Source organism: Ranitomeya variabilis, chromosome 2, assembly GCF_051348905.1.
Source record: "Ranitomeya variabilis isolate aRanVar5 chromosome 2, aRanVar5.hap1, whole genome shotgun sequence".
Classification (NCBI taxonomy): domain Eukaryota; kingdom Metazoa; phylum Chordata; class Amphibia; order Anura; family Dendrobatidae; genus Ranitomeya; species Ranitomeya variabilis.
Genome location: NC_135233.1, coordinates 477,715,557 through 477,742,135, shown reverse-complemented (window position 1 = coordinate 477,742,135; position 26,579 = coordinate 477,715,557). Strand labels below are relative to the sequence as shown.

Sequence of the window (26,579 nt, the reverse complement as noted above, 5' to 3'; positions counted from 1 at the left end):
GTACAGACTTTTCTGCCCATTTGAAGATCTGCTACGCCAAGCCTTGCAATGCCATATGTCTTGGACCGCCTTGAAGACAAAGGAAGGCTACAGTCGTATTGTCTGAAAAGACTTTCACATGCTTGTTTCTTACCCAGGACTGGGTGGCTGATAAGACCTTCCAGACTGCATGTAGTTCCCTGTAGTTCGATGATCTCATGCTTTCCTTCTTTTCCCAACAACCTTGGAAATATCTTCCTTGGACATTTCGTGACTGATACACTCGGGCTTTGAAGCCATGGCACAACAACTTGAAGGTTTCTGGGAAGAGTCCACCATTTTAAGGATCTCTTGACCTGAAGAGAGAGTCTCAATTTCTGATTTAGCAAGCTCTGTTTTCTGCTCTAGCACGCCAGAACTCCCTGCTGAAGCTGCCGAGAATGAAATTGGCTCTCCAGTTCACACAAGGGATGTAGGCCGTCATTAAACCTATAACTTTCATTTCATCTTTGATAGAATTCCGGCTTTGGGCAAACTGATGGACTTTTCCTATTATGATCCTTAGCCTGTCTTCTGGTGGGTAAGACATTCTTGCCTCCGAATCTAGCATGACTCCTAAAAACTTTATTTTTGACTTGGGTATCAGATCCGACTTTGTCCAGTATGATCCACCCTAGATTTTCCAGTGTGGAAATGAGGGATTGACAGTTGATCCTGAGCTGGCCTGCAGAGTCTGCCGCTATTAGAAAGTCGTCTAAGGGTACGTTCACACAGGACTTTTTTGCTGCTTTTTTTTATGCTAATTTTCAGCTGCTTTTTACAGTACCAGTAAAGCCTATGAGATTTCAGAAATCTCATGCACACACGTTGGTTTTTTGTTTGATCAGTTTTTTCTGCTTTGCTGCTTTTTTTGGACATAGGGCATGTCACTTCTTTCAGCGTTTTTGCTGCGTTTTTGCAGCGTTTTTTCACCCATTGACTTGAATGGGTGATGAAAAAACGCTGCAAAAACGCTGAAAAAACGCATGTAGCATTATTTGCTGCGTTTTTTGTGCAGAAAATCATGGCCAGCAGGAAGGGATCTCACAGCCAAGAGCTTAGGGCTGTGGTTAGTGAGGTGTGAAGAGCCATTGTGAGCCATTGTGAGGTGTCCTGATTGTGATCTATTGTGAGGGAGTTCCTGGTAGTGAGGTGTGAAGAGCCATTGTGAGCCATTGTGAGGTGTGAAGAGCCATTGTGAGGTGTCCTGATTGTGATCTATTGTGAGGGAGTTCCTGGTAGTAAGGTGTGAAGAGCCATTGTGAGGTGTCCTAGCAGCTGAAAATTGGCATAAAAAAAAGCAGCAAAAATCTGCAGCAAAAATCTGCAGCAAAAAAGTCCTGTGTGAACGTACCCAAAAAACGCACCAAAAACACACCAAAAAAACGCACCTAAATTAGCATTAAAAAAAGCAGCAAAAAAAAGCAGCAAAAAAGTCCTGTGTGAACGTACCCTAAGTAAGGAATCACCATGATGTCCTGATTTCTCAGATAGGCCTCGACTTCTACCATAAGCTTTGTAAAAATCCTGAGAGCTGATGCCATGCCAAAGCGGAGGTAGGGAAATTGAAAATGGTAGATTTTTCCCTCAATATTTACCGCAAATCTCAAAAACTTTTGATGATCTGCATCAATTGGTACATGGTAATATGCACGCTTTAGATCTAGAGTACACATTACCACACCCCTTCCTAACAGGGGAATGGTTTACTGAATCGACTCCATTTTGAATCTTTTGAACGTTACCCATTTGTTTAAATGTTTTAGGTTTATTATCGTTCTTGACTCTCCCAACAGTTTTATTATTGAGAAGAGATTCAAGTAGTGACCTCTGTGCTCTTCCCGAGGGGGTACCGGAACAATTGCTGCCATGTTCAGGAGGTCCTGGATATCTGACCACATGGGGGATGACGAGTTTAGACAGGAACAAGAAACCAGGAATCTTTCGGGAATGGAAGATATAAATTCTATTTTGTATCCCTGGGACACCACCTGTAAGACCCAAGGACTTGTAGTAATTTCCCGCCATCCCCTTAGGAATCCAGCTAGTCACCCCCCCACTCTGATGGCGTCATTTTCTCCGGTAACTAGACCCCGAACCTGAGTAGCTTGAGTCTTTGTTTTTGAGCCTGCTCTCCCCGTCTTTTGGATAACTCCATCTACCCTGCTTTCCTTTCCCCCTGTAATCTGGCCTCTACGAAAGGGCTGGAATTTTTTAGGCTTTTCTTCAGGAAACCCTTTCTTTACGTCTGAGGCCTTCTCTAAAATATCACCGAGGACAGGTCCGAAGACTCTGCCCCCGGAAAAGGGTATAGAACAAAGTTTGTTCTTGGAATGCATATCTCCTGACCAGCTCTTGAGCCAGATAGCCCTTCGGGCTGCATTAGATAGGGATTGACCCCCTAGCTGCAAACCTAACTGATTCTGCAGAGGCATCTGCTAAAAAGGTGGTCGCCAATTTTAACAGAGGTAGGGATTTTAAAATAGTTTCCCTAGGGGTCTTGGCTGATAACTGATCTTGAAGATCATCTATCCACAGGTGCATGGAGTGAGCTACCGATGTTGCCGCTATATTAGCTCCAATGATTGCTGCTGAGCTCTCCCAAGCCCTTTTTAAAAGGCCGTCAGCCTTCCTATCCATGGGCTCTTTTAGGTCCGAAGAGTCCTCAAAAGGAATTGCCTTCCTTTTGGACACTTTAGCCAGCGGGATGTCTATTTTAGGAATGTCCAGCCATTCTCTGACCTCTTCTGGGTCAACCGGCAAGCGGAGTCTGAAATCTTTGGGGATCTTCAGTCTTTTTTCTGCTTCCTCCCACTCCTCTAGAATCATAGATCGGATATGGGAGTTTACCGGAAAGACCTTAGAGGTCTGGGAGCGTAATCCCCCAAACATTTAATCCTGTACAGAACACATTGGTTGAGGCTCCTCAATCTGCATAGCATGCCTTACAGCCTCTAAAAGTTCTCCTGTGTCTGCAGCGGAAAACAAATATCTTCTTCCTTTTTCCAGAGGCTCTCTACTTTCCTCCTCCTCTTCTAGATATGACACGGAAGGCGACGAGTCTACCGAGGAAAACTCTTCCCTTGGCCTCTTCCTGGTTTTCTCTGGAAGTGAGGCCTGAGGGAGTACCAGGCCTGAAACCGAGGCCTGAACCTCCTCTCTTATGATGGCTCTCATATTTGATATAAGAGAAGCCTGCTCTTCTCCTATAATCCTGCAGGTGCATGCCTCACATAGGGGTTTTTGCCAGGCATCCTTCATTTTAGCAGCACAAATAGGACATTTTTTTTATTCCTGTTGGGCTTCTTTACAGTCTTTTCAGGCAATGAGGCACCCTATAAGAAATATAATTTCCGTTACTATTGTGGAACTGTTCTGATGGTTCAATGTATTGTAGGGGCTTCAACCCTATCACTTACGTGTCCCAGGCTTTCCTGCCCCACATCGGACCTAGCCGCGTCCTCCATGTTAACTAGCTTGGAGACTGCCTATCCTCACCCCTCATATCTTTATGTTCTGCTCTTCTTTGATGTAGCGCTTAACGCGCCATCCGACCACTCCGGAAGCGCTTCTTCCGCTGAGGAGACGCCACCCTCGGCCGTGAACCGTAAGTGACGCACTGCCGGAACTGAGAGCGATGTAACGTCGTCTGACTTCCCCTGGAAAGGCCTCATGGAGATGCCACTATCAGCAGAGGTGGCTACCGAGTCCTGATACACCAGGGGGCGCGACGTAAGGGTCGAGAGCCCCCTCAGACCAGGAGCAGCGCTGCACTGGTAGGCAGAGGGAACCTTAGCGGGAGTCAGCCAGCGGGTTCCTCATGGTGGGAAGGGTGAAGCAAAGCCCCCCCGATCCACACCTCCCGCAGAGAACAGTCAGTCTTCTCTCATCCGTTCCTATCCATAATGGGACAGGAAAAACACTGAAGGGTGGTAGGGGGAGGGTCCTTTTAACCTCTCGTGTTTCCTGTCCCATGATGGATAAGAAGGACGTCCTCCAGAGTGCTGTCAGGTGGTGACCTGGTAAAATGAAATCTGGGTGCCGCAGATCTGAGAACTGCAGCGTGGATAATTTCCACTGCAGATATTCTTGGAATTGCGTAGATGAGGTTTGCTAATATCTCCTCCCGCAATGTTGGTAATGTATTGTGTAGAGGGAAATCCGCACAATTTGACAGATGTGGTTGCATCCCCAGGACCTTTTTGAATGTAGCATTTCAGGCGATTTATATAGCGGACCCGCCTAAATAAGATGTTGTGTGCACATACCCGAAGGTCTCAGTCAGACATCCGATATTTTCACGTTCGCGAAAAACACACCGATTATTCTAATAAGACTTTAATCAGAGCGTGGTACACGTGTCATCCGATTTTCATGTATGTAAAGAAAATAAGAAACAAACATTCTCCACCCTTTCCATTCTGACAGCCCATGATAATCGGACAGCACTTGGATTTTATCTGATTTTTTTCACAGACCCATTGACTTGCATGGATGATTTTGATCCGACCCTCCGATGAAAATTGGACATGCATTTGCAATTTTCCATAGACTGAAAAGTCACAGATATGTGAGCAGACCCGCAGACTATCACAGGTACACGTGCTATCCGTGAAAATCACACATAACATTGTATGCGAAAATCGGACGTCTGAATGAGGCCTAACCGTGTGGAGAAAAAAAAGCCAAATATGGAGGGCAGGAGGCAGACTATTGATCCATTCACTAATTTAAAGGTTGTGACAATACATTCTCCAACATTAGGACTATATTTATTATTAATAATTTTATGATTATTATTATTTATTGTTATAGCGCCATTTATTCCATGGCGCTTTACATGTAAGGAGGGCTATACATAATAAAAACAAGTACAATAATCTTATACAATACAAGTCATAACTGGTACAGGAGGAGAGAGGACCCTGCCCGCGAAGGCTCACAATCTACAAGGGATGGGTGAGGATACAGTAGGCGAGGGTAGAGCAGGTCATGCAGCGGTTTCTTTTTAAAATTGAAAGAGAAAAACAAATAAATGCAACAACCGCCAGTTATAATACAGTGGGTGCTACAGCTAAGATTCTGCAGTAAATAGACCGAAGCTGGTCGTGTAGGACATATAGTGTGTGGTTATTACATATAACTGGCCCTGTGTGTAATAACTGCACACTATAATGTAATATATGTAATAACATCACACATTAATGTATTGTATGTAATAACCGCACACTATAATGTATTGTATGTAATAACCGCACACTATAATGTATTATATGTAATAACTGCACACTATAATGTATTGTATGTAATAACCGCACACTATAATGTCCTGTGTGTAATAACCGCACACTATAATGTCCTGTGTGTAATAACCGCACACTATAATGTATTGTATGTAATAACCGCACACTATAATGTCCTGTGTGTAATAACCGCACACTATAATGTCCTGTGTGTAATAACCGCACACTATAATGTATTGTATGTAATAACCGCACACTATAATGTCCTGTGTGTAATAACCGCACACTATAATGTCCTGTGTGTAATAACCGCACACTATAATGTCCTGTGTGTAATAACCGCACACTATAATGTCCTGTGTGTAATAACCGCACACTATAATGTATTGTATGTAATAACCGCACACTATAATGTCCTGTGTGTAATAACCGCACACTATAATGTCCTGTGTGTAATAACCGCACACTATAATGTCCTGTGTGTAATAACCGCACACTATAATGTCCTGTATGTAATAACCGCACACTATAATGTATTGTATGTAATAACCGCACACTATAATGTATTGTATGTAATAACCGCACACTATAATGTATTGTATGTAATAACCGCACACTATAATGTCCTGTGTGTAATAACCGCACACTATAATGTATTGTATGTAATAACCGCACACTATAATGTATTGTATGTAATAACCGCACACTATAATGTATTGTATGTAATAACCGCACACTATAATGTCCTGTGTGTAATAACCGCACACTATAATGTCCTGTATAGATATAATAAGCTGCCCCGGCCATGTACCTGCTGTACCTGCTGTACCTGCTGTACCTCCTGTGTAGCTGAGCACTGGCTGCAGCTTAGATGCCTCCTCAGGCTGCTCCGCTCTATGAGGAGAACTTGTTGCTTGCTGTAGACGGGACTTGCAGTCAGTGACACAGTGAGGAGCCCCCCGTACCCGCAGTCTCCCGCCGCTGGACACCCCCAGAACTCACACACAGGGCGGCATCAGTGCATGCACAGGACGGTACCTGCCGCGGCTTCTGTCTCCTCAGTCGGTGCTCAGCGTGCTCGGATCGTCCCCTCACAGGAGCGCTCACCGTTACTTTTGCTCTACCACCTCCTGTACACCAGAGGGCGCTCGACTAAACATTTCTACCCGGCCAAAACGGAGGACCTGGGACCACGAAGACTTCGGCGCTGTAGGAGGGCGGGGCATAGCGTGTGACGCGGCTGGAACTTCACGAGTGCACGGCTGCCGGAGGTGAGTAAGTAGTGTCCGTGTATTACAACGTGCGGTGTGTGCTATACATGGACACCACAGTTTCATAAGTCCCGGAAATATCTGCTGACTGGGGCTGCACATAGAGGTCCGCCATACACGTGCACGCTCACATCATCGGGCATGTCTCCATTCAGCACATAGATCCATCTTCCATCCACATCATGTGTCAGGGGAGAGCTGGGAGCCCCGGGGCGGCACCTGTGGGCCCGGGAGGTGCTGGGGCCACTGTTGGTAACACATGTGCCCCCGCGGAGTAGGGCACTGTGCCCCCGCGGAGTAGGGCACTCTGTCACACAAAGGTCGCGCGCACGCCTGGATCTGGCTATGGGCAGCGCACGTACACAGGGTCCACAGATCCTCACTTTTAAGGGCATGGGCCCACGATCAGGAACTGCCGTGGATTTGATGCTGCGTACTTGTGCCAGATGTTACAGCATAGTGGATGGGATTTGATGAAACCCCATGTCCACTATGTGTCTGCAGAGGCCCGCAGCTCACCTGTGGAGACGGACATGTGGCGCATCTCTCCAGGATGCAGCATGTGTATTTATCTTGCAGAGACGCGAGTCTGAGCCACAACACGGAAAAGAAGAGCTGCTCAGAGTCCCACCGAACCAGTTTTAAAATTGACATGTTCCTGGATTAATGAAACGCTATGAGTCCATGTACTGTCCAAGAAAAGAAATGGGCAGCACATGATGTGTGAATGGGGCTTTATTCATAGCCCAAAATGCGTTCAAACTGGTGTCGTGTGTATAATTGGAGCCACCATCGTATGATCTCCCGAATCTGTTCCCTTTCGGATCTCCGCCATTGACTATTAATGCTGTGATAGAGATGCCGGCCATGGAGCAACATTCGTCAGTGCTAGTGATGAGCGAGATTTAGTTTTCATCGCTTCAGCTGAATGATTTACAGCTACTATCCTGCTTGATTACATGTACTCAGCCTGGCTAGTAGCTGTGAATAATTCAGCTGCAGCGATGAAAACTACATCCCTGAGCAGTCATAAATACTCGGAGGTCACCCGAGCGTGCTCAAGAAAACCCGAGCAACAAGTACACTCGCTCATCACTAGTCAGTACATATCTCGTGCCATCAGTCACCTGCCATGGAGCTGCAGTCGTCGGTACATATCCGGTGCCATCATTCACCGGCCATGGAGCTGCAGTCGTTAGTACGTATCTCGTGCCGTCGGTCACTGGCCATGGAGAGGCATTCGTCAGTACATACCCGGTGCCATCATTCACTGGCCATGGAGCTGCAGTCGTTAGTACGTGTCTCGTACTGTCAGTCACCGGCCATGGAGTGGCATTCGTCAGTACATATCCGGTGCCATCATTCACTGGCCATGGAGCTGCAGTCGTTAGTACGTATCTCGTACTGTCAGTCACCGGCCATGGAGAGGCATTCGTCAGTACATATCCGGTGCCATCATTCACCGGCCATGGAGCTGCAGTCGTCGGTACATATCTTGTGCCGTCGGTCACCGGCCATGGAGCTGCAGTTGTCAGTACATATCTCGTGCCGTTGGTCACCGGCCATGGAGTGGCATTCGTCAGTACATATCCGGTGCCATCATTCACCGGCCATGGAGCTGCAGTCGTCGGTACATATCTCGTGTCGTCTGTCACTGGCCATGGAGCTGCAGTCGTCGGTACATATCTCGTGTCGTCGGTCACCGGCCATGGAGTGGCATTCGTCAGTACATATCCGGTGCCATCATTCACCGGCCATGGAGCTGCAGTCGTCGGTACATATCTCGTGTCGTCGGTCACCGGCCATGGAGCTGCAGTCGTCAGTACATATCTCGTGCCGTCGGTCACCGGCCATGGAGCTGCAGTCGTCAGTACATATCTCGTGCTGTCGGTCACCGGCCATGGAGTGGCATTCGTCAGTACATATCCGGTGCCATCATTCACTGGCCATGGAGCTGCAGTCGTCAGTACATATCTCGTGCCGTCGGTCACCGGCCATGGAGTGGCATTCGTCAGTACATATCCGGTGCCATCATTCACCGGCCATGGAGCTGCAGTCGTTAGTACGTATCTCGTGCCGTCGGTCACTGGCCATGGAGTGGCATTCGTCAGTACATATCCGGTGCCATCATTCACTGGCCATGGAGCTGCAGTCGTTAGTACGTATCTCGTACTGTCAGTCACCGGCCATGGAGAGGCATTCGTCAGTACATACCCGGTGCCATCATTCACTGGCCATGGAGCTGCAGTCGTCGGTACATATCTTGTGCCGTCGGTCACCGGCCATGGAGCTGCAGTCGTCAGTACATATCTCGTGCCGTCGGTCACCGGCCATGGAGTGGCATTCGTCAGTACATATCCGGTGCCATCATTCACTTGCCATGGAGCTGCAGTCGTCAGTACATATCTCGTGCCGTCGGTCACCGGCCATGGAGTGGCATTCGTCAGTACATACCCGGTGCCATCATTCACTGGCCATGGAGCTGCAGTCGTCGGTACATATCTTGTGCCGTCGGTCACTGGCCATGGAGCTGCAGTCGTCAGTACATATCTCGTGCCGTCGGTCACCGGCCATGGAGCTGCAGTCGTCGGTACATATCTCGTGTAGTCAGTCACCGGCCATGGAGCTGCAGTCGTCGGTACATATCTCCTGTAGTCAGTCACCGGCCATAGACCGGCGGTCGTCGGTGCATATCTCGTGCTGATGGTCACCGGCCATAGACCGGCGGTCGTCAGTACATATCTCATACCGTCAGTCACCAGGGTGTCTTTCTTCGCCTCTGTCACTGTATCTGTAATGGCTCCCTGCTGATCCTTTTAAATCTTATAATAGAAATATCCATTTCTGGAGAATTCCCAACTTAATCCAATCAGGGCCGGCGGACGGAATGAATGATAGAACGCAAGGAGCAGTACGACAGGCCACACTCTTTGATCACACCATTACAAGCTGATACACTGGCTTATTATCTTTAGCAGCCGCGTCTCCGGGGAGCTCCGTAGCCCAGAGCAAGGGCATCAAGAGGTCCCAGCGGAGCATTTGTTATTATTTAGCAGGATCTTATCATGGCTTGTGACCCAATTTCTTGTCTCTTTCTTTTTCCCGCAAGAAAATTCAACAAAATGATTATCCCTGTCAGATGCTTCACTTGTGGCAAGATCGTTGGAAATAAGTGGGAAGCGTATCTGGGGCTGCTGCAGGCGGAGTACACTGAGGGGTACGTGCAACGTGTTTATAGCCGCCGTGCGTCACATCCATAGATCACGTCAATGTTCTTCTGTTAGTATCATGATTACTTCTTATTTTTCTAGTCCACCAGCATTTCCAGCAAATATGGCCAAAATAAAACATCATTCAGCTTTTCCATTCCATTAAGCTGTTAAAGGCTTTGTCCCCCTTCAGACATTTTTATTGCTCTTGTGCATCTAGAATAAAAAATGAAGCAACTTTGCAAATAGTTTTCCTTAAACAAAATCCTACTTTTGCCTACAGCTGCTCCGCTCACCTATTCCTCTCTGTAGTAGCATAAAAAACAGAACTTGTATATTCTGATCCTGCAGATATTTTGTATCTGTCCTCTACTTCCTGTCACTGTGCCAAGTAAGGGGCAAATGGTAGGGTGTGTGACTATGGAGACACACGTCTACCAAACGGCAGGAAAATTTTAATGACTATTTGGAAAGTTGCTTATTTTTACTTTTGTAGTTGCAGTGGGCTTGCTAAGACAAATTCATTCATTAGAGAAGATATTATATTTAAAATAACTGCACTTAGTAGAAATGCTCATTGTTAAAGGGACTGTCCAGGCTCATGGTTCAAGTGTGCAGTCACTGAGTGACTGCAGACTTGTGAATACTCACAGGACGCAGTATGCTCGCTGTCAGGATTTTGTGTGTGTGGGCGCATGACTGCAAGTAAGCCATTTGCTTACATTCGGTTTCATGCAGACTAGTCAGGCGCAGCCTTGCTCCATGTGGCCGAAAGCATGCAAATTCCATACCTGCTGTCACATAACCTCATGGTACCGGAGAATCCTGACAGTGCGCTCTATATGTGTTTCAGGACCTGTGGTGATGTCACAACCACATGATTAGCCATGTGGTTGTGACATCACCACAGGTCCTGAAACACATATAGATAGGTATGGTTATGCCCCTCACCCAGGGGTGAGGTATATGGGTAGCCAGACCCGCCCATCTCTCATAGCTACCCGTAACCCGGACCCAAGTATACTAAACAATTCCTTATTGCTTTATGTGCATTAAAGAAAACACTCCGGGTTACATCACAGCGACAAGCCATCTATGTGACACATACCTCCCGTCGACTATACAACCTTTAGTCACGCTACAATATATATATATATATATATATATATATATATATATATATATATATATATATATATATATATATATATATGTATATATATATGTGACCAGAAAAATGCACACAGGAAAATTGCACACAGGAAAATTGCCCACATGAAAAACGCACACAGGAAAAATGCACACCGGAAAATTCCCCACACGGAAAATTCCCCACACGGAAAATTCCCCACACGGAAAATTCCCCACACGGAAAATTCCCCACATGGAAAATTCCCCACAAGGAAAATTCCCCACATGGAAAATTGTCAATTACAGCATCACAAAAGTTTCAGATCTATGATATTTCAAGTGCAAGGTGAGGATGTTAACATAATATGTGATCAACTTGTGATTTACAGTTGACCTAGTGCAAAACTGCAAAAATGATGATCTGTGGTTTGCAGCAGTCTGTCATTCTCAGCACTAGATAGATCTAGTCTGCTCTCTTCTCTCACTGATTCTGCCTTACTCCTCCCACCAGCCCCGAGCAGTACATGCAGAACCAGCAGCAGTGTGATCCAGAGGAGCCATCACTGCTATCAGTACCCACAAAAGAATCACTGCTGCTGGCAGAGATATTTGGTCCTGGAAGCCCAGAAGGCACAGCAGAAACGTGAGATTCTGTCACTTGTACCACTTTGTGTTCTTGCTGAGAATGTATGATGTGCTTTTGCAGAGGAGTCCGATGGGCCCCAGTGCGAAATTTGACCCTTCGCCCCCCCCACACACACACACATTGGTCAGATGTATGGGCCCCTGTAGTGTTCTAAATTCTATAAACACGTATGAATTGCCCCCCTCCCCCTTCATTATGTAGTAATGTCCCCCATACTGGTACATATGCCCATCATCCTGGTGAATATGTCTGCATCCTGGTATATATGTCCTAATGCTGGTGATTTACAGTACAATGTAAATCAATGTGAAAAAAAAAAGCTGTGCACATGGTGCAGAAAAATCTGCGCAGAAATGCTGCAGATTTCAAAGAAGTGCATGTCACTTCTTTTGTGCGTTTCTGCAGCGTTTCTGCACCCCTCCATTAATAGAAATCTGCAGTGGTAAAATCTGCACAAAAAAACGCACTAAAAACGCATAAAAAACGCGCCTGTGGATTCTGCCAGGAGATGCAGATTTAGTGCAGAAAATTCTGCACCACATTTCCTACGTGTGCACATAGCCTAGGATTGGGGACCACGTAAACTAGGATAGGGACATATATACCAGAAAGGGGGCATAAATACCAGGATGGAGATCATGTGGACCATACATACTACCGTGTTTCCCCGATAGTAAGACAGCGTCCTACATTCTTTTATCACTCAAAAGTCCCACTATGTCTTACTTTCGGGGGGGTGTCTTACATTGGAAAAAAAACCTGTGTGGTCGCTGGAGAGCTGTCACACAGACAGCTCTCCAGCGACCAACTATGCGAAGGGCCGCGCTTAGTAACCTGATGTTTACCCTGGTTACCAGTGTAAATGTAAAAAAAAAAAAAAAAAAGTGAGGTGTCATATCTTGTTTTTTCCAGAGGTGATTTTGGAGTTTTTGGGCTGTCGGGACAGAATACAGTGGCTCTTCCTTTGCCTTTTGGTGTTTTTAATCCTTCAGAAAGATACTGTTGACTTCCATCTCCAAGTTCTAATCGTCGCTTCGCCGGAGGGCGCCCCAGTGCAGGCTGCAGTAGGCCGGCTCTGGCGGCGGGTCCATGCGGGGTGGAGTAGATGAAGCTGGCCGCTGCTTGCTGCTCCGGAGCGCACAGTCCCTGCGGGGGATGGTGCACCGGGCCGGGGGAGGACAGGACGTGCAGGTATCCGCCGCCTCCTGCGCCAACCACAGCGCCGCCTCCGGCCACAAACCCCCCGGAGAAGCTGGAGCATTTGTCGGGGAGCAGCAGCTGGTCGTGCCCAAGGTGGCTTCCCTTTCTCATAGTACAGAGCCGCCGCTGCCTTCTCCGCTCTCCTCTTTGTGGCCCCAGTAATCCGAGCTGGGGCCCGAGCACACACAGCCGTACAATCTGCCTCCCCCGGTGCTCGATAGCCCTCCGACGAGCTCACCTCAGCACCGAGGGGACCTGCTCTAACTGCAGCCCCGGCTATTTGTAGGGTGCAGGCCGGGCAGTGCGGATTACTGGGGCCACAAGGAGGAGAGCGGAGAAGGCGGCGGCTCTGTACTATGAGAAAGGGAAGCCACCTCGGGCACGACCAGCTGCTGCTCCCCGACAAATGCTCCAGCTTCTCCGGGGGGTTTGTGGCCGGGGGCGGCGCTGTGGTTGGCGCAGGAGGCGGCGGATACCTGCACGTCCTGTCCTCCCCCGGCCCGGTGCACCATCCCCCGCACGGACTGTGCGCTCCGGAGCAGCAAGCAGCGGCCAGCTTCATCTACTCCACCCCGCATGGACCCGCCGCCAGAGCCGGCCTACTGCAGCCTGCACTGGGGCGCCCTCCGGCGAAGCGACGATTAGAACTTGGAGATGGAAGTCAACAGTATCTTTCTGAAGGATTAAAAACACCAAAAGGCAAAGGAAGAGCCACTGTATTCTGTCCCGACAGCCCAAAAACTCCAAAATCACCTCTGGAAAAAACAAGATATGACACCTCACCTTTTTTTTTTTTTTTTTAAACATTTACACTGGTAACCAGGGTAAACATCGGGTTACTAAGCGCGGCCCTGCGCTTAGTAACCCGATGTTTACCCTGGTTACCAGGGGACTTCGCATAGTTGGTCGCTGGAGCTCCAGCGACCACACAGGTTTTTTTTCCAATGTAAGACACCCCCCCGAAAGTAAGACATAGTGGGACTTTTGAGTGGTAAAAGAATGTAGGACGCTGTCTTACTATCGGGGAAACACGGTAGTATGTATGGTCCACATGATCTCCATCCTGGTATTTATGCCCCCTTTCTGGTATATATGTCCCTGTCCTGGTTTACGTGGTCCCCAATCCTAGGCTATGTGCACACGTAGGAAATGTGGTGCAGAATTTTCTGCACTAAATCTGCATCTCCTGGCAGAATCCACAGGCGCGTTTTTTATGCGTTTTTTGTGCAGATTTTACCACTGCAGATTTCTATTAATGGAGGGGTGCAGAAACGCTGCAGAAACGCACAAAAGAAGTGACATGCACTTCTTTGAAATCTGCAGCATTTCTGCGCAGATTTTTCTGCACCATGTGCACAGCTTTTTTTTTTCACATTGATTTACATTGTACTGTAAATCACCAGCATTAGGACATATATAACAGGATGCAGACATATTCACCAGGATGATGGGCATATATACACGTATGGGGGACATTACTACATAATGAAGGGGGAGGGGGGCAATTCATAAGTGTTTATAGAATTTAGAACACTACAGGGGCCCATACATCTGACCAATGTGTGTGTGTGTGTGGGGGGGGGGAGGGCCAAATTTCGCACTGGGGCCCATCGGACTCCACTGCAAAAGCACATCATACATTCTCAGCAAGAACACAAAGTGGTACAAGTGACAGAATCTCACCTTTCTGCGGTGCCTTCTGGGCTTCCAGGACCAAATATCTCTGCCAGCAGCAGTGATTCTTTTGTGGGTACTGATAGCAGTGATGGCTCCTCTGGATCACACTGCTGCTGGTTCTGCATGTGCTGCTGTTTTGGGCTGGTGGGAGGAGTAAGGCAGAATCAGTGAGAGAAGAGAGCAGACTACATCTATCTATTGCTGAGAATGACAGACTGCTGCAAATCACAGATCATCATTTTTGCAGTTTTGCACTAGGTCAACTGTAAATCACAAGTTGATCACATATTATGTGAACATCCTCACCTTGCACCTGAAATATCATAGATCTGAAACTTTTGTGATGCTGTAATTGACAATTTTCCGTGTGGGGAATTTTCCGTGTGGGGAATTTTCCGTGTGGGGAATTTTCCGTGTGGGCATTTTTCATGTGGGCAATTTTCCTGTGCAATTTTCCTGTGTGCATTTTTCAGGGAACTATATATATATATATATATATATATATATATATATATATATATATATATATATATATTACACACACACACACACACACACACACACACACACACACACACACACACACACACACACACACACACACACACACACTGTACAGGATTGGAGTACATGTCTGCAGACTTGTGAACTCTCAAAGAGCGCACTGTCAGGATTCTCCGGTACCATGAGGTTATGTGACAGCAGGTATGGAATTTGCATGCTTTCGGCCACATGGAGCAAGGCTGCGCCTGACTAGTCTGCATGAAACCGAATGTAAGCAAATGGCTTACTTGCAGTCATGCGCCCACACACACAAAATCCTGGGTTCCTGGGTGTGGTTAGATCTATAAAATAAAGGCTAATGCTTAACACAGGAGGTGTGTGTGTGGAGGTGAAAGCCTCCATAGTGTGTTAAGGCTCCAGGACTGAGCCTGAAGGACTGTACACTTGTATTTTCTTTCGCCTGAGCTAAAGGCTGTTTGTTTTCTGTTTGCTATGTGGTTTATGGAGCATTAAGCCCTGTGAACTTTTAATGGAACGTGTCTCCTGAGTGTCACCCGCCGCACCTGAGCAAGTACAACCCCTACAATATTACTATATATATATATATATATATATATATATATATATATATATATGTTTATATTTTAAAGTTATTGTGAACAGTTGAAGATGGAATGATCTCTAAAAGGCCTAAAGTTAAAGATAACACATTTCCCTTTTACTTTAGGCAAAAAAAAAATTATAGAATTTTTTTTTACATTTTAAAAATTCCAAAAAGGAAAATTGATAAATTCAAAAGTTTGGGCACCGTTGGAGATTTGAGTACTCCGATAACTTTGACCAGGGTTTCAGACCTTAATTAGCCTGTTAGGGTGATGGCTTGTTCTCTATCATCGTTAGTACTGCAAATTTCCCAGCTTTATAAAAACCCTGCCTCCTCTAAGCTTCTGCCAAAAACAGCAGCCATGGGTGTTTCTAAGTAGATGCCCAAAGAAAATGGAGGCAAACAAAGCAGGAGATGGCTACAAGAAGGTAGCAAAGTTTTTTTCAATTTGCCCTTTTCTCAGTTCGAAATGTAGTTAAGAAATAGCAATTACCAGGAACAGTGGAGGTCAAGATAAGGTCTGGAAGACGAAGCAAAATTTCAGCGAGAGCTGGTTGTAGTATTGCTAGATAGACAAATCACAACCCCCGCTTGTCTGCAAAAGACCTTCAGAAAGATTTAGCAGACTCTGGAGTTGTGGTATATTTGTTTTGTTGTTCAGAGACACCTGCACAAATATGGACTTCATGGAAAAGTCATAAGAAGAAAACCTGTCCGGCGCCCTCACCATAAAATTCGACATCAGAACTATGCAAAAGAACATCTAAACCTGATGCATTTTGGAAAAAAATAGCACAGAATTTCAGGAAAAGAACATCTATCAAACCAGTATGCATGGGGATGGGTCAATCATGCTTTGGATTTGTGTTGCAGCCAATGGCACGGGGACATTTCACAGGTAGAACGAAGAATGGATTAAAAGAAATTTCAACAAATTCTTAATACAAACATAACACCATCTGTAAAAAAAATAAAAATGCTGAAGTTGAAAAGAGTATGGCTTTTACAAATAGATAATGATCCTAAACACACGTCATCCACAATAGACTACCTCAAAAGGTGCAAGCTGAAGGTTTTACAATGACCCTCACAGTCCCCTGATCATTGTATATCTGTGGCTAGACCTCACAGTAGCAGTGTATGCAAGACAATCCAGGAATCTCACAGAACTGGAAGAATTTTCCAAGGAAGAACGGATGAAAATCTCTCAAACAGGAATTGAAAGACTCTTGTCTGGCTACAAAAAGCGTTTACAAGCTGTGATACTTTCAAAAGGGGGTGCTACGTGGTGGTGGTACTAATCATGCAGGGTGCCCAAACTTTCTTTTCCATCTTTCCATTTTCCTTTTTGTAATTTTTAAGATGAAAAACATATATAACTTGCCTAAAATACAAAGGAAATGTATCATCTTCACCTTTAGCCCTTTTAGAGATCGTTTCATCCTCAACTTTTTAAACTGTTCACAATAACTATTTATTTTTTTTTTACCAGAGGTGCCCAAACTTGTACATGCCACATGCCACTATGTGTATATGTGTGTGTGTGTGTGTGTGTATATATATATATATATATATATATATATATATATATATATATATATATATATATATATATATTTTACAGACAAAAGTTTGGACACACCTTCTCATTTAAAGATTTTTCTGTATTTTCATGACTATGAAAATTGTACATTCACACTGAAAGCATCAAAACTATGAATTAACACATGTGGAATTATATACTTAATTTCAGTTGTTTCACACTTTTTGTTATGTCCTATGTTCTAGGTTCTTCAAAGTAGCCACCTTTTGCTTTGATGACTGCTTTGCACACTCTTGGCATTCTCTTGATGAACTTCAAGAGGTAGTCACCGGGAATGGTTTTCACTTCACAGGTGTGCCCTGTCAGGTTTAATAAGTGGGATTTCTTGCCTTATAAATGGGGTTGGGACCATCAGTTGTGTTGTGCAGAAGTCTGGTGGATACACAGCTGATAGTCCTACTGAATAGGCTGTTAGAATTTGTATTATGGCAAGAAAAAAACAGCTAAGTAAAGAAAAACGAGTGGCCATCATTACTTTAAGAAATGAAGGTCAGTCAGTCTGAAAAATTGGGAAAACTTTGAAAGTGTCTCCAAGTGCAGTGGCAAAAACCATCAAGCGCTACAAAGAAACTGGCTCACATGAGGACCGCCCCAGGAAAGGAAGACCAAGAGTCACCTCTGCTTCTGAGGATAAGTTTATCTGAGTCACCAGCCTCAGAAATCGCAGGTCAACAGCAGCTCAGATTACAGACCAGGTCAATGCCACACAGAGTTCTAGCAGCAGACACATCTCTACAACAACTGTTAAGAGGAGACTTTGTGCAGCAGGCCTTCATGGTAAAATAGCTGCTAGCAAACCACTGCTAAGGTCAGGCAACAAGCAGAAGAGACTTGTTTGGGCTAAAGAACACAAGGAATGGACATTAGACCAGTGGAAATCTGTGCTTTGGTCTGATGAGTCCAAATTTGAGATCTTTGGTTCCAACCACCGTGTCTTTGTGCGACGCAGAAAAGGTGAACGGATGGGCTCTACATGCCTGGTTCCCAATGTGAAGCATGGAGGAGGAGGTGTGATGGTGTGGGGGTGCTTTGCTGGTGACACTGTTGGGGATTTATTATTCAAAATTGAAGGCATACTGAACCAGCATGGCCACCACAGCATCTTGCAGCGGCATGCTATTCCATCAGGTTTGCGTTTAGGTGGACCATCATTTATTTTTCAACAGGACAATGACCACAAACACACCTCCAGGCTGTGTAAGGGCTATTTGTCCAAGAAGGAGAGTGATGGGGTGCTACACCAGATGACCTGGCCTCCACAGTCACCAGACCTGAACCCAATCGAGATGGTTTGGGGTGAGCTGGACCGCAGAGTGAAGGCAAAAGGGCCAACAAGTGCTAAGCATCTCTGGGAACTCCTTCAAGATTGTTGGAAGACCATTCCCGGTGACTACCTCTTGAAGCTCATCAAGAGAATGCCAAGGGTGTGCAAAGCAGTCCTCAAAGCAAAAGGTGGCTACTTTGAAGAACCTAGAATATAAGACATAATTTCAGTTGTTTCACACTTTTTTGTTAAGTATATAATTCCACATGTGTTAATTCATAGCTTTGATGCCTTCAGTGTAAATGTACAGTTTTCATAGTCATGAAAATACAGAAAAATCTTTAAATGAGAAAGTGTGTCCAAACTTTTGGTCTGTACCGTGTGTGTGTATGTATATGTGTGTGTATATATATATATATATATATATATATATATATATATATATATATATATATATATATATATATATATATACCATATATATATATATATATATATATACACCATATATATATATAATTTTTGTATATGCAAAAAAAAATCACTTTGTAATTAATTAAACATTTTGTGCCATTTGACTTGTACAGCTTCCTTTTGTTTCCCTTCATGTTGATTTTTAATGTGGTCTGTGGTCACATATCACCTGAGAGGAGCAAAAAAAAATTAAGACCCTCAAAAACGCGCTCACTGATGGAGTCTCGGTTAAAGTGGTTGTCCACTACTAGGAAAACTTTCTTATTTCCTATGTTTGGCCCCGATTTAAATAAAAAAAAAAAAAAAAAGCTTATACTTCTCCCGCACCGGATCCGTTCCATCCGTGTTGGCACTCTCGTTCCCGGGGCTCATGTGTCAAAACAACCGCACGTGAGCCCCGGGAACGAGAGTGCCAACACGGATGGAACGGATCCGGTGCGGGAGAAGTATAAGCTTTTTTTTTTTTTTTTTTTTAATTTAAATCGGGGCCAAACATAGGAAATAAGAAAGTTTGCGCCCAATCAGCTTTCAGCATCACGGTCTCCTCCTGGAACGGCGCTGGTGGGGAATATAAGATTTTTTATTTTATTGAGGCAAAACATGGGGAATCAGATGGGGTTATCCTAGTTGTTGATAGACCCTTTGACTCTCTTTGCAGTCAGCAATAAACAGTGTAATACAGAGGCAAGAAAATGGAAATGGTGCAACTAGTAAAAAAAACAAACTAGGAAACATGTTTTGTCTTTTCACCACAAATGCATTCATTTAAGTAAAAACAAATAAACAAAAAACTGGAAATGCATGATGTAGGGACAGAGACTCTAAGGCTATGTTCACACTTTGCGGTTTTTACCGCGGAACCGCCGCGATTTTGATGCTGCGGGTCCGCAGCAGTTTCCATAGCGTTTCCATTTACATGTAAACCCTATGGAAACCGCAAACCGCTGTGCACATGCTGCGGGAAAAACCACGCAGAAACGCAGCGGTTTAAAACCCGCAGCATCATGTCACTTCTTTGTGCAGCATCGCTGCGATTCTGCACCCATAGGAATGCATTGAACCGCTTACTTCCCGCATGGGGCTGTGCCCACGTTGCGGGAAGTAAGCGGCTAATGTGCGGGTGGTACCCGGGGTGGAGGAGAGGAGACTCTCCTCCAGGCCCTGGGAACCATATTTGGGGTAAAAAAAAAAGAATAAAAATAAAAAATCATGATATACTCACCTCTCAGCGCTGCACGCGGCCGGCCGGTCAGAGTTGCTGTGCGAACAGGACCTGCGGTGACGTCGCGGTCACATGACCGTGATGTCGCGGTCACATGACCGTGACGTCACGAAGGTCCTTCTCGCACAGCATCTTTGGAACCGGAGCGCTGGGTGCAGCGCCGAGGAGATCCGGACATCAGAGGGTGAGTATAACCAATTTTTATTATTTTTAACATTACTATTGATGCTGCATATTGCTGCATATGCAGCATCAATAGTATAGGCGGAAACCGCGGAGCAAACCGCGATAAATCTGCAGGGATAACCGCAGCGGTTTTGCCCTGCAGATTTATCAAATCCGCTGCGGGAGAACCTGCAGAGGGACGCCGCAAAGTGTGAACATGGCCTAATTCTGGCAATGTCACTTACTGGGCTCTGTTTTGCTGTTTCATTACAAAAAGGATTTTTATCAGGAGATTATCACTACAGAACTACTGTAGGTGTCTTGTGTCTTCTTGTCCATCCAAGCCCCCAGCACTGATTGTCAGCTTTCTGTGTACACTGTATAGGGACAGAAAGCTGCCAATCAGGTGTGGGCGGGGTTATACACGGCTCAGCATTCTGAGCTCTGCTACATCAGCAGCAGATAAAACTGCTTGTATCACAACTACTACACCCAACTAAGTAAACACATTGTTGGAATCAGGGTCTCTGACCCTACATTATGCTGCTGACAGATTCCCTTTAACTTTTAAAGGATAAAAATCTTGTCACGTAATGGAGACACGGATTTGTGCTCTGATAACTATTTTGCACCCTTGCTGATTAGCACTGCACAGTGCAGAATGTGTCCAGGGGGCACAGGATGGCCTTCACAGCTGGCCATCCACTCTCCTTGATAAAGCTAAGTTCTGTTCACATCTGCCTGCTGGATGAGATGGGTGACGTCTCCATTCTCCCGTCCTTATCTGTCTTCCCCCTTCTCTGTACAGTGACGCACTGGATGCTTTAGGCTTGAAGCGGTACTGCTGCCGCCGGATGCTGCTCGCTCACGTGGATCTGATAGAGAAGCTTCTGAACTACGCTCCTTTGGAGAAATGAGGATGTATGGAAAAGTGACATTTCCCAATGGGGCACATTTCTCAGAGGGAACAGAAACGTTTCTAATTCCAGAGATGAAGCCATCCAGGACATTCCCGATCATCTCTTCCACCTGCAGCCACAAAATCCACTCGTTTTATATTTAATAAAGGTATTTTTGCTAATTTGATAACTGTGCAATGGTTTTCTACAGACAACAAACCCAACATATTCCCAACATACCACTGTGCCCAAAGTAGAACACAGACCTGCATCCATTGGCCACTCTTGTGTCACACTAGATCTTCTTTTTACTGTAAGGGCGCAGTCAGACAGCCGTGTAAATCGGACCGAGATGGCTGGCAGTGCACGGACCGGCCGGCGGCTCTCCCCACCCGAGTGCAATCACTTCATGTAATTCTATTCAGCTGTCGCGCTCTGGTGGGTAGAGCCACCGACCAGTCCATGCAGTGCGGTCCAATCTCGTTCTGATTTGTACGGCCGTCTGACTGCACCCTAAGGTCACACGAGCAGAAAAAAAACCAACAACTTTTCTTCCAGAAAAAAGTAGATGATTTATCACCCATATGTCCGTTTTTTACATCCGTATGGCATTCATTATTATACCCCAGTTTTTAATACAATTTCCAAGACTAAATACAGTTTTCTTTAACAGCCTTACATAGTGGAGAGCGTAAAATTTATTTTTTTTTTTTTTCTCCAAGCTGAATCTACGCGTGAAATAAATGACAGCATGGCATTCACTAGTTTCTTTTGTATGTCAGATGAAACTCACCTATTGAAGTCTGAGTGCACAAAAAAATGAGAGCCTCCGTATAAGAACAGATTTTTACAGCTACATTGCAATTCTTTAACACTGGAAATTGTATCTGGTCTTGTAAATTTTAATCAATGCTGATGTCCAATAACGCATGTCAAACAGATTAAAAATCGAAATGGCCTGGGTTTTTTCTGGATGAAACCTGGATTTTTTTTTTATACACTCTTGTGAACGTAACCTATAGGTAATATGACAACATTGTGTAGTACTATAGTGTACCAAGCCATTTTGTGAACTATCATTGTATGCACTGTGATGAAGAAGCCTGGACTGTGAGCTTATTTCATTCCAGTGGTTTGGGGGCTTTTTTTCTCCCTTTGTCAGCAATTATATGTATGTGTGTGTTTAATGAGTGCATTAACATATTCACTTGTCGTTGTCTTCTGCCGTTTCCAACTTCACTCTGATCATATGACTGCAATTGTGACCTGCCATCTCACGGTGACTGCTGTAAGTCGATTTTCATTCTCAGTCTCATAGGCTTACGTTGAGAACATAACCTTCGCTCTTGCACAGCAGACACCTTGTGAGATGGCAGATCACAACTTTTGGTACATAATGCTGGAGCTGCGTTAAACAACAAAAGACCATGACAGGTGAGTGTTAATGCCCTTCTTAAACACACACATGTATGCGTTTGCTATCAAAAAAAATTGTCATGGTCCTAAAGGGTTATTCCTGTTCCGCTCACTCCCATATCTGCTACCGTGTGTCAGGATGTGTGCATGGTCAGCACCTGTCATATTTGTAGGAATAGAGCAGGTGCATTTATTTCGGCAGGTGACATTATTACTGACCACAGTAACCTCCAGATTCGGAAGTGAGCGGAGCTGCAATAACTCACGCTGCAACCTACCTCTCTTGTATTGGTTTTCATCCAGTATTGAGCTGAACCTTGTTTCTTTTATCAAACAAATAAATGTTCCATTTTAATACGTTGACTGCCGTTTTTCACATTCTTGTGATGTCACTGGTTTCACTGATGAGACATTTTTCATTGCATTTGCACCATCAATTGTTTGACATTTATTCCACCACTTTTTAGCACCTACACTAAAATTTGATGAGAAACGGCGCCTGGTTATACTCTTGGCGAGCAGAATGACATATGAATGCGTTGTTACATAAAAGTCACATATATGAGCCGTGTTGTAAAGAAAAGGGTAGTTACATTTATGTGGCAACCATTTTTAGCATGTAAAAAAAAAAAGTTATTTTTTGCATAATTATGTCCAATACTACGCATAGAGTATGGCGGGTGCTCGAGCCCCCAACCCACATTTTGCGGCTGTTAGCCAATAAACATACGAGGATTGCTTGTGCATGGAAGGCAATCAATGCATGTTTTTTGGCTGTCTAACTGCCATGAAACACGCGAGACAGAGACTCGAGCACACGCAATACTGGATGTGTATCAGAGCACCTCGACACGCTCGCTCAACACTAATCCTAATTGCGTCCATGTTTTTTTTTTTTTACTTTTTCTTTTCTCAGATCACTTGTGCTTCCTTCCAAGCCAATAAAAATAACTCTTTCAAAGGTGACATGTTTACCACTAAGCAACATATCCGTGAGACCCGTGCTCTTGTTGGGTTTTTTGGACACCAGAAAATTGCACCAAAAGCATACAACAGATGCAATGCGAACCTGCGTGCCCTGAAAATGATTAGAACAGTTGGTGTTTGTGAGGTAGATGAAATGTACAGAAATGAGACACTTAACCGTTGGCACAAAGCGCACATTACTGCCTTATCAGAGGATGGGGATTCCAGACATGTAAAGATATAGATAGGAACAAACTTTTTTTTTTTTAGCACGCAGTAGCTGCTACATCATCCTGCCTTGGAATATTTTAATGTCTGAACTAACTGAGGCTAAATCAGTCTTGTGGTGTCTACGTCTTTGATCATAAAAGGTGATGACTACAAAATATGTCACAGAGGCAGCGACATAGACGAACTGCCCTGTACCCAACTGCGGAGCTTAAAATATCTATATTTCAACACTGATGCAAATTCTATACAACAAGCTAAAATACAAGTAAAATGCCAGCAGAAAAAAAAACTTAAAAGATGCCCGACAGCCTGCGCACTGCTTTCCGACAGCCTGCGCACTGCTTTCCGACAGCCTGCGCACTGCTTTCCGACAGCCTGCGCACTGCTTTCCGACAGCCTGCGCACTGCTTTCCGACAGCCTGCGCACTGCGTTCTGACAGTCCACACACTGTGTTCCGTTATTGGTCGTTTGTGTTTTTACTGTGGGCCAATGGTCGTCCATTGGTTGTGTCTGATGATTGCAGCTCAGACCCATTTAAGTGATTGGAGGAACAGCTGTAATACTGCACCGATCCTGTGGATAAGGGTGGTGCTGTTTTTAAAAAATGTAGGGTTTAATAGTAATTCCTATATAATTGTAAGTTTTGGGTTTTTTTTATTCCATAAGGCTGTGTGCACACGTCGCGTTATTTTCGCTATAAATCCGTGAAAAAAATGCTCACATTATGCATCCTATTTAATAGAATGCAATTTGCATTTTTTGTGCACATGCTGCGTTGTTTTCCTGAGCAGAAACGCATTCCAGAAAAAAACGCAGCATGTTCATTAATTTGCGGAATAGCGGGGATTCCGCACACATAGGAATGCATTGATCCGCTTACTTCCCGCATGGGGCTATGCCCACCATGCGGGAAGTAAGCGGATCATGTGCGGTTGGTACCCAGGGTGGAGGAGAGGAGACTTTCCTCCACGGACTAGGCACCATATAATTGTTAAAAAAAAGAAAAAAAGAATTAAAATAATAGTGATATACTCACCTTCTGATGGTCCCCGGAGTCCTCCCGCCTCTCAGCGGTGCACGTGGCGGCTTCCGTTCCTATAGATGCTTTGTGTGAAGGACCTGCGATGACGTCGCGGTCACATGACGTCATCGCAGGTCCTGCACACAAAGCATCTATAGGAACGGAAGCCGCCGTGTGCACCGCTGAGGAGATCGGGGGCCTTCGGAAGGTGAGAATAACCTTTTTTTTATTTTTTTTTTTATTATTTTTAACATATCTTTTTACTATTGATGCTGCATAGGTAGCATCACTAGTAAAAAGTTGGTCACACTTGTCAAGCACTATGTTTGACAAGTGTGACCAACCTGTCAATCAGTTTTCCAAGCGATGCTACAGATCGCTTGGAAAACGCTAGCATTCTGCAAGCTAATTATGCTTGCAAAACGCTAGTGTTTAGCAGGAATATGCATGCCAATTCCGCATGCGATATACCCGCGGCAGGAGTTGCAGAATTGCCGCTGAAATTTCCGCGGCAATTCTGCAACGTGTGCACTTGGCCTAAAGGTTAACCCTCATGGTGTTTGTTTTTTTAAAATCCCTTTTTATAATGGATAAAATTACAGAAAATAGATTTGGAGTCTTTTTACATATTTTAGTTCTTTTTCTACTTGAAAATGGACATAATTCAGGGGGTCTTCAGACACCACCTTGTAATGACCTGTTCTTTTACAGAGCCTGCGCGTGTCTATCGTATTGCTGGAGTGAGATATATTGGGTCACAATGTGTAGAGTTGAGGGCTTGTGTATTTATAGTGCTCAGAGAGAATTCTATACGCTCAGGCCCCAGTCTTTAAGTGTCTTCTTTGTTTTTGTCCTCTGGTACTTTTACCTTTTTTTTTTTTTTTTTTTTTTTTTTCACTCCAAATTCTTCTGAATGGCACGGGGGTTGATGAATTTTCGACAAAAACAAAGATTTTTTTTATTCCTCTTTTCGACTGTAGCGCAAACAGTTAAATCAGCTTTTTAAAATGTTTCACATTATTTTTTTTGCGTAGTTAAGAACGAACAGATTTTGCACTTTACAACTTCACAAAAGTTTTAGAGCCATTTCAGAAATTAAGAATTAGACTAAAACAACCTAAGGAAAAACTGAATGTGAGAGTGACGGATATGTGGGGCACCACAGGTGTAACCATTGTAAGTTCATGAGTGTCAAGTACTCTGTTCTATTGTGGATGCAGGGTTGCTCTGATCTCCTGAATAATTGTCCAGCAGTAGATAAAATGGTGAAAAACCTCCAACCATAGACACCAGGTTTAGCAGCGAGAAAAATCCACCTTGATGGTATAGGCAGTAATGATGTAAGACTTCTTCCCTCCAAAATAACAAATCTTTACATGTCTCCATACCATTTTATTGACTTTTGGTTTGCACTAGGGCCCAATAACCATGTACCATTGATTGTACAGATATATTCTTATGTGACAGAGGCCCCACTATTACTGCACCCCGATATCCACACAATATTGCTGTTCCAGAGCTGCTCTTCCATCTTTGCATTGAGACAAGAACTTGCATCCAAACAGTTCTGTGAAAAAGTCTTTGCCCCTTCCTGATATCCCATTCTTTTGTATATTTGTCGCACTTAAATGTTTCCGATCACCAAACAGATTTAAATATTAGACAAAGATAACACAAGTAAGCACAAAATGCAGTTTTAAATGAAGGTTTTTATTATTAAGGGATAAAGAAAACCAAACCTATAGGGCCCTGTGTGGAAAACTGATTGCCCCCCTTAAAACATAAATTATCTGTGGTTTATCACATCTTGGGAA

General features: G+C 44.7%; 2 protein-coding genes across 5 annotated transcripts in view; one reads left to right on the top strand and one right to left on the bottom strand.

Moving 5' to 3' along the window:
- TSPAN4 (tetraspanin 4) overlaps positions 1-6,438 on the bottom strand; it is an 878,525-nt gene extending 872,087 nt beyond the window's left edge. For 2 of the 3 annotated variants that reach the window (XM_077287830.1, XM_077287827.1), the window contains exon 1: positions 6,300-6,438. The gene's annotated coding sequence lies outside the window, so the exon portion shown is untranslated. Of the gene's footprint in view, positions 1-6,263 lie in introns of all 3 variants that reach the window. The other variant, XM_077287829.1, reaches the window with a different exon arrangement.
- Positions 6,404-22,909, top strand: POLR2L (RNA polymerase II, I and III subunit L). 2 transcript variants are annotated; one of them, XM_077287834.1, is made up of 3 exons: positions 6,404-6,532; positions 9,642-9,749; positions 21,040-22,909. In XM_077287834.1, the coding sequence occupies exons 2-3, from the start codon at positions 9,655-9,657 to the stop codon at positions 21,146-21,148; spliced, it is 204 nt and encodes a 67-aa protein (XP_077143949.1). In that variant the 5' UTR covers positions 6,404-6,532; positions 9,642-9,654; the 3' UTR covers positions 21,149-22,909. The 2 variants fall into 2 exon arrangements, with proteins under 2 accessions (XP_077143949.1, XP_077143950.1); XM_077287835.1 differs by having other exon boundaries at positions 6,431-6,536.
- The last annotated feature ends 3,670 nt before the right edge of the window (positions 22,910-26,579 follow it).